General features: G+C 43.5%; 1 protein-coding gene across 1 annotated transcript; it reads right to left on the reverse strand.

The window, feature by feature from the left end:
- Positions 1-1,441: 1,441 nt before the first annotated feature.
- LOC309331260 (nucleoplasmin-like) lies at positions 1,442-7,062 on the reverse strand. Its single transcript, XM_081843377.1, has 7 exons — positions 6,974-7,062; positions 6,800-6,885; positions 4,968-5,087; positions 4,606-4,699; positions 3,963-4,165; positions 2,888-2,957; positions 1,442-1,502 (listed from the first exon to the last, which is right to left on the reverse strand). Exons 1-6 carry the CDS (start codon positions 7,041-7,043, stop codon positions 2,901-2,903), a joined length of 630 nt encoding a protein of 209 aa, XP_081699503.1. The 5' UTR covers positions 7,044-7,062; the 3' UTR covers positions 1,442-1,502; positions 2,888-2,900.
- Between the last annotated feature and the right edge of the window lie 2,232 nt (positions 7,063-9,294).

Raw genomic sequence — 9,294 nt, forward strand, 5'->3', positions numbered from 1 at the left:
CTGATCAGAAACTTGCTGGTCAGTGGTTCGAATCCCCATGACGGGGTGAGCTCCCATTGCTGGGTCCCAGCTCCTGCCAACCTAGCAGTTCGAAAGCACGTCAAAGTGCAAGTAGATAAATAGGTACCGCTCCAGTGGGAAGGTAAACGGTGTTTCCGTGCACTGCTCTGATTCACCAGAAGCAGCTTAGTCATGCTGGCCACATGACCCAGAAGCTGTACACCAGCTCCCTCGGCCAATAAAGTGAGATGAGTGCCACAACCCCAGAGTTGGCCACGACTGCAGGGGTCCCTTTATCTTTACCTAATTTCATGCATTTTAAGGAGGTCTGGTGACTGGGAGTGGCAGCCAGGTTCATATAACACCGGTGCTAAATAAATCTACACTGGCTCCCAGTAAGTTCCAAAGCACAATTCAAAATGTTGGTGCTGGCCTTTAAAGCCCTAAACGGCCTTTATACCTAAACAGCCCATTATACCTGAAGGAGCATCTCCACCCCCATCGTTCAGCCCCGACACTGAGGTCCAGCTCCAAGGGCCTTCTGGTAGTTCCCTCACTGCAAGAAGTGAAGTTACAGAAAACTAGAGGATCTTCTGAGCAGTGGCGCCCACCCTGTGGAACGTCCTCCCATCAGATGTCAATGAGATAAACAACTATATAACTTTTAGAAGACATCTGAAGGCAGCCCTCTAGCAGGAAGTTTTTAATGTTTGACTTCTTCTTTTTTTTACATTGGAAGCTGCTCAGAATGGCTGTAGAAACCCAGCCAGATGGATGGGGTATAAATAAAATTATTATTTTAAAAAATGTATTTATGGTTTTTAGTTTATCCACTTGTTTTATTGTTGTACTCCCATTCTGAAACCAGTTGGTGAACTCAGATCACATCCAGCCTCTTCCTCATTACTCACAGCAAGAGCTCCAGTGCAAGACCTGCAGAGTCTCAAGTCTCCCTGCCCCCCACCTGACAGCAAGGTTTCGAAAGGGCTTTTCCTCAAAAATATGCCCTTGTCAAATCTCTCCCTACACCCCCACCCTGCTGGCGGGGCTCTGCAAGAGCTTATTCCTGAAGCAGAAGCCCTTGTACATCCCCATGCTCCCCCACATTGCAGCTATGGGGCATTTTGCCTCGGGCACCAAAACGTCACAGGCCACCCCTGGTATTCCTGCAAGCGTTTCCATATTTCTCTAAAAAGGCAGGTCACAAAGCTTATTCGTGTTTTGGCTGTTCTGTTACTTAAAAAGGGGACTGAACCATCAGTCCTCCTTTTCCAAACCTCAACCACTGTTAGGAAAAAATAAATAATGCTTGCTAAAAGCCAGCATCCTAGTAGGACCTGTTCTTTTCAGTTGCCACAGGAATTGCCATTGTTGAGGGTCAGTCTTGCCTAAATTCCAGTCAGATTAAGAAAAAAGGATGGATTCAGACTCAGGAATAATACATTATGCACATTTTATTTCTTCTGAGCTGCGCTAAATAGACCCAACTCTTCTTTCGGTTCCTGGAAAAAGGAAAAAGGAAGTGTTAGGATTTTCTAGAACATGGTCCCATGTATTTATGGATAGAGGATACTCTACAGAACCGTGTGATCTACATTGGGCTAAACACTGGTCCTTGTGCCTAGAAGGGAGTCCCTAAAGCATCCATCAAGGTTCCAAACACCAGAGGGTCTCCCAGAATCAGCTCCTCCTTCAAGGGAAGAGTGCCTATATTTGTGACTGCTGCTGCTGTCTGATCTTTGACCACAATTCAGATTCATTCATTGATTGATTGTAACTGCTGCATAATTGCCTGAGAAGATACCAAAAAAGCCCCACCATTTCTCTTCTTCTGAGCCTTTGGTCAATTCAGCAAACTATGGTGGTATTATTATTATTATTGTTACTGTGTTGCGCATTTTTATGTTTTTATATTGCAAACCACTCTACAATCCTTGGATGAAGAGCAGTATAGACATTTAATAATTAAACAATAACAATAACCATTCCTTGAAACTCTTTTGGTTTCACTCACGTGCAGCAGAGCAAAAATAATCTGGAGTCCTATAGCTGAACCCAAGAACAGCCTGATGAGCCAGACTAATGGCTCATCTAATTCAGAATCTAGTTCTCACAGTGGCCAACACCAGGTGCCTACAGGAAACCTGCAAGCGGAAGCTGAGCTCAAAAGCAGTCCCCCTCCTGTGGTTTCCACCAAGTGGTACTCAGGAGCCTTTCTGCCCCCAACCATAGAGACAGAGCACAGCTATCATGGCAAGTAGCGATTGATAGCTCTGCCCTCCATTATGGTTCTGCTCCATGCCTAGAATCAGTAATGCTCCAGAATACCAATTGCTGGAAATCCACAAGGCGAGAGAGTGCTCTTCTATTTAGGTCCTGCTTGCAGGTTGGTCACAAATGGTTGCTGGACTCTAGATCAGGTTGCTGGACTAGATGGGCAACTGGCCTGATCCAAAAGGATTTTCTTATGTATACAGCCATCGAAGACCAGATGGGGGCAGGAACATATTTCCACAAGGCCAGGAGAAATGGGACACTTGTGTATTAACAAATGTTGCTATCCACCTTAGGGAAGTCCTGTAGCCACATTCTAATTTGTCTTGTGTAGGAAAGGAAGCCCTGGGTTTGTGCATTATATCTTGAATTTATTTCTTCTCTCAACCATCATCAAGAAGGTCAGCAACATTGAGGGAGGGCTGTAGCTCATTGGTGGAGCTTTTGCTGAACCATGCATAAGGTCCCAACTTCCATCTCCAGTATTTCCAGGTCGGGCTAAGAAAGATTCCTGTCCAGCACCATGGAGAGCTCCAGTCAGTGTTAGCAATGCTAGGCTAGATAGCCCAATGCTCTGACCTCAGTATATGTTCTTATGTCATTTCTACCTTACCTTCCATCAGAACTTATAATCGCAGTTGTCCCTTGTTTGCAGCCTTCCCTCCTCTGCTTCCTCTTCTCCCCTGTAGAAGTTTAAACGGCACTTTCATGAAGATCAAGATGCAAAGAAGGAGGGCAATATTTTTAAGAGCACCAATAAAGCGAGAGGGTCACTTCGAACACTGAAGGAAGTCTTAGAGTGCTGCTTTTGTATCCTGAAGTACCTTTGGGGAAACAGTCTTGGATCTGCTCTAGCCACTGCCAAACCCACCCAAAACATTTTACAGTGGTATCTCGGGTTACAAATGTTTCAGGTTACATACGCTTCAGGTTACAGACTCCACTAACCCAGAAATAGTACCTTGGTTTAAGAACTTTGCTTCAGAGTGAGAAGAGAAATCGTACTCCTGCAGCGCAGTGGCAGCAAGAGGCCCCATTAGCTAAAGTGGTCTTCAAGTTAAGAACAGTTTCAGGTTAAGAACGGACTTCTGGAACGAATTAAGTTCTTAACCCAAGGTACCACTGCATAGGTTTTCTGTTCATCTAGCCTGATCATCTAGCCTGGTTTAGACCAAGGGTGTTGCAAGTCTGAAATGCAACAAGGGAGCATCATTACTCTGTATGAAAAAATAAATTCTAAAATACTTCAGTATAGTCATAGAGGCTAGCTTTCTATGACCAATTTTTAGGAAGGGGGAGATCTCTAAACCTAAGTGGGGAAATAACTTCTCTATACCAGTCGTGTTTTATTTTTCCAGTGCCCACTGAAGGAATTTTAAAAACAAATTCCAGCAGACATTTTAACTGAAGTTTGATTTAATGGATTTTTTCCTTTAGATTTCTTGTACACTGCTTACAGATGACTGGGGTTAAGGGATAAACAAATTATCTACATGAATAGATAAAAAGGTAAAAAATAAAGGACCCCAGGGTGGTTAAGTCTATTGTTTGTCCATAGACAGCTTTCCAGGTCATGTGGCCACCATGACTAAATTGCTTCTGGCACAATGGAACACCATGACGAAAGCCAGAGCATACGGAAAATAACATCAGGTGAAGATTCTCTAAATACATGAGTATAGGCTTACCAGAGAGTCCTCCTGAACAGGTTGTGGTGCCTCTTCCTTGGATGTGCCTGCCTGCTTGCTAGATTGGGCTTTGACAGGTTTTACAGGAGAAGCCTCCATCTCATCTGTCTTTGTTGACAGGTTTTCCTTGGAAGAAGCCTCCATCTCCTCTTCTTCATTAGAGGACTCTTCCTGATCTTCATCCTCGTCCAAAGGGGGACCAACTGCAAGAGGAGAGCTGGCTCATGTCGGGAGGGACAGACAGAGGGCCAACCTGTTCTTCCTCCTCACCAATTTCTTCTCTCTTAGTAAATACTCGTTCCTTCCTTTCTGGCTTTATTCCCTTCTGGATTCTTCTCCCGTTTAGTCAGTATGAGTTAGCACAGGCTACCATTAGTTTTTGGCTCTATCTTGGCCACGTGTAAAACCTATACTCAGAATGGCTTTCTTTGCCATGACTAATAAACTTAAGTTTATTTATTCTTTCAACCAGCTCTCTTACCAGACTACATATTTCTGCACTCCCCTGCGATACATTTACCAAACTCCAGCCCATGAGCCACATTTACTTTTCTCTCTGGCCTCACCCACCCTTGACATGGGGGCCCTGGAAAGGAATTCAGTCCTTGAGCTGAGAAGGATTTCCCGCCCCAGTAGACGTTACCTGATAAATATTGTCCGGCAAGGTAGACTGGTCCAGAGCCTGATTTTAGCCTGAATGTGACAGGAAGAGCCAGGTCAAGTCCCATTAAGGAAGCCTGGAGGGTACACAAGTTCATATTTTGAGACACTCACCACTACACATATCATAACATTGACATCATCAGCTATTCCATTTTGATAGATTGGCAACAAAAAACCTATTGTGATCTATGGTAGATCAGTCCTCCTCTAGTTGATGGCCTCCCCAGTCAGATCTTTGGGAGGTTCAGGCAATACATTTGAGCTGTCTGGAAATTATTTTGGCAGAGGTAATCAACACTTCTAAAAAAAAATGCATAAATAAATGGCAACGGAAGTACTCACCATTGGAAGCACAGAAAGTTTCAAGGTTGCTATATGCACTGCAGTAGATGGCTTGCTATCTTTGGGGGGCAAGATCTCCACCATATTGAGTTCATCCCTTGCATTTTCCCCTAGGCAGACCTTTTGGCAGAAATCAAAGCCATCAAGACCTCAAAGAAATTGTAGCAAGACCACTATTTCTGAAAGTAGTCTTGTATCTTTGGCATAACACCATGATAGTTCCCCCATGAGCCAACCCCAAGTACAGTGTTTTTATTTTAGCTATAATGTAGACTGCAATCAGATTCTTGCCATCAAATGGACTGCAAATAAGAAACAGGCAAAGTGAGATACTGAACTGGATGATCTCTTTCCCACCGCAATGTGAAGTTCCCCACCACTTCAAGGCCTAGGCCAAATATAGGGAACCTGTGGCCCTCCAGACACTGAACTCAACCATGCCCTGGCACACGAGATATGAGGCACATGTGAACAGAGGTCATGTAACATTACAGTTCATTTTGGTTTGACTTGGCTGCAGAAACTGTATTTTGCTAAATAAACTGGGTGGAGGGACCAGGGTCTATTGGCTTGGTCATGGGTGAGGAACTTGTGTTCCTCTAGTTATGAGCCATAAGCGGTCATGGATGATAGGGGTTGTGGTCCAATAACTCCTGGAGGAAACCAAATTGGTACTCTGTACCAAGAACAGGCAACCTCATGGGCCAAAGTTGTCTTTGGCCCTCAAGGCTCTCTGCAGGCCACACATTTACAGGCCCTGCTCTGTGCCTTCCTCATGCAGAATGTATCCTTGAACAATGATAATGCTTCTTGCTTGCTTAGATGGAGACATGGTTGTGTGGGTAGACACCTCTGACTTTTCTGGAATGTAGCACCCCATTAAAAAGGATCCAGGGGAGATGCTTCTGTCTGGATACCCAGGTGGGAGCGAGGGGCCACAGCACTCCCCAGGTACAATCCAGTGGGAGAGTTACCCCTTGATGTAAGTCAGGGACTCCCTCATTTCTGGTGGGCCAGAAGGCATGGGGATCTACCTAATGCTTATGCCAAACCTTTTACATCCGTTGTCATTGAAGCTGTGGCCTGATTTCACCCAAATATTGGTTGTCATGTCTCTTATTCTTGATATTGGGGAGGACCGAAGAGTAGGGGGAATGCAATGCCTCTTGCTTGCCTAGATGAAGACAGGTGTGTGGGTAGAAACCTCTGACTTTTCTGAAATGTAGCGTGTTGAACAAATGGAAGAGTCAGGTCCATAGCTCCACCCACGTTTGCCTCTAGCCTGTGACCCATGAAAGGCTGCGCACAAAGGGATGTGACCTTCAGGCTGAAGAGGCTCCCCCCCCCCCTTACCTGCTCTAAAGGTAAAGGGACCCCTGACTATTACCGGTAGGTCCAGTCGTGACCGACTCTGGGGTTGTGGTGCTCATCTCGCTTTATTGGCTGAGGGAGCCGGCGTACAGCTTCCGGGTCATGTGGCCAGCATGACTAAGCCGCTGCTGGCAAACCAGAGCAGCGCACAGAAACGCCGTTTACCTTCTCACCAGAGCGGTACCTATTTATCTACTTGCACTTCGTGCTTTCGAACTGCTAGGTTGGCAGGAGCAGGGACTGAGCAACAGGAGCTCACCCCATTGCAGGGATACGAACTGCCAACCTTCTGATCGGCAAGTCCTAGGCTCTGTGGTTTAACCCACAGTGCCACCCGCTTACCTGCTCTATATACACCCAAAGTCAAACCTTCTCACACACCAGATGTGAACCAAATGCTACATACCATGGCCAGCCAACTGTTAAATATCCTTCACCGACAAGGCTAGCAAGTTACTTACTGTCCTCAGGGACAGCTGCTGCTCATATGCCTCCTCTTCTGGAATATCAAATGTGTAGCTCGGGTTCTTACCATCTAGCCGACATCCTGTGCAAAATAAAGGAGATGTCAGAAAGCCCTCACCAGCAATTGAGCAAAGGCTTCTTAGTGCACATGGAGAAGCAAAACATCTTACCCCAAATGACACAAGTAGGCTGCTCTGACCTAGAGCTTTGAGTGGTAGCCGTGCTGTCTTCCAGTACCATTATTTACAGAGGGATAAGTCTGAGGGGGGGAAAAGGAATGTGGTAAAACCTGTACTTTTCTAACAAGGAGAGAACCTGGAACATATAGAAAAGGCAGCGTGCTTCATTTCAGCTCTGCAAATGCTCTTTTGCTTTGAGAGGTAAATTGGAGGAAAGGTTACAAAATGAATACTTTTATTATCATTTTCGAAAAAGGAAATTACATCAGCTGTAAGCGACTATTAAGAGCACTGCAGCAGGTATGGTTGGGGAGTTTCCTCTGAACCACAGGAATGGAGGAAAATCTAGCTTCTGAAAGCTGCATTGCCAGCCAACGGCTGTTTATATACCAGTGAGGAAGAGCTACATTTAATAGCTGAATATGCACTCCCCACCTTCCCAAGCACCGAGTGTGGTTTACAGTTTCTGCACCTCACAGGTAGGGAGGGGGTGGAAATTTGATTTAATTCACATTTAAAGGCAAATCTGATTTATGTTCCCCATGTGCAGTACAGTATGAGAGTCAACACAGCCTTTGAAACTTGCATGTCTCTGAATTTTGCAATGAAGTTCTCCAGCCAAGCAACGTGCACAAAAATGCATATATTAGCTAACAGTTTTACACACAAGATTAATCCCCAAGTTTAGAATTAGGCTGACATTCCAGTCTAGAGCCAAGATAGAAAGGTTCTTCATGGGTAAATATTTTGGCCTTTGTTATTCACAGGTGTATGTATGTGTAAGCACATACGTCAGAAAGACAGCAGACACACTGATTTAGAGACATGTTACTGATGGTGTGCTCTAAACCAGTGTTTCCCAACCTTGTGCCTCCAGCTGTTTTTGAACTACAACTCCCATCATCCCTGACTAGCAAGACCAGTGGCAAGGGATGATGGGAATTGTAGTCCAAAAACAGCTGGAGGCACAAGGTTGGGAAACACTGCTCTAAACTAGAATCTGTGAGGAGGGAGTTATTTGCTAAAGGCTCCTGGTGGAAAACAGATAGAGTCAAATAATACTACCAATTTTTATTTTTATTTTTTAAAAAGAATATCGAGAATGTATAGGCTTCTTCTAGAATGGGAGGTGAAAGCTAAAGAGGTGAAAGAAGTAATAATTAAGTGGGAGAAAGATTTTGGTAAAAATATCCAACTATTGGCATGGGAAAGATTATGGAATAAAGAATAGAAATTTATGGCCTGTTATACACTAAAGGAAAATCTTTTGAAGATGTTTTACAGGTGGTATATAACTCCCAGCAAACTATCCAAAATTTATAAAACAAGATCTAATACGTGCTGGAGGTGTGGTGGGGTTGCAAAAAAAAATTTGGGATTTGAAGAATTGAAAAAAAAAATGTTTAAGAAAACTTTCATAAAGAAACCAGAAGCCTTCCTCTTAGGCATTTTAGATTCAAATATTCCAAATGAAAAAAAAGAGAATATTTTTATATACTACAATGGCAGCAAGAATATTAATTGCCAGAAATTAGAAAGGAGAATTAGTACCAACAAAAGAGGAATTATTTGAATATCTCAAACTGGCAAAAATGACAGACAATTAGGAGACAGCCAAACCAAAAGTTCAAAAAGGAGTGGGAAATTTATAAAGATTTTTAAAAAAACAAAAACAAAACAGTGCCCTCAAGTTAAAACCTGGGCATGCTTTCTTCACAAACTACAATATGGATTATTAGTATTCAGGTAACAGAAAAAATGGCAAAATGGTTAAGGAAGCAGTTAATTAAACAGGTAAGACAGACCCGCTTTGAGAAAGACGGAAGTCTATTGGGGAAGATAAGGAACTGGGAATTAAGAACATGGTGGCATAAGTTCTTTTGTAAGAACATATGGATTTATTGATGTTTTGGGGGGGGTTGTTATTTTATCATTTTTGTTAATTTTTTGTGTGTGTTTGTTAAGTAAGAAAACTAACAAACATATAAAAAAACCAAGTCAAGTCAAGGTAAAACACAAGAGCAACTCTTTGAGAAGGAGACTAGCTAGGGAATCTTACACAAGAGGGGGAGATTAAGCAGGCAGAAGTATTTTTACTGGGATTTCTTCCTTGCTTTAAGCTTTTGTTGGCAGCAGTAAGAACAGCATTTCTTAAATTTTGCCAATAGCGAGGAAATAGGGGGAACAGGAACTCATTGCAATCAAGTAATATCAAGTTTTGCATTCATAGATAGAGAATTGCAAATTGTTGTTTCCCTTCCATGGTGGAGTTGGGACATACAACCTGCTGTATTACAATGAGAAGGCTAAAG

Source organism: Podarcis erhardii, assembly GCF_964252035.2.
Source record: "Podarcis erhardii genome assembly, chromosome: 16".
NCBI lineage: Eukaryota > Metazoa > Chordata > Lepidosauria > Squamata > Lacertidae > Podarcis > Podarcis erhardii.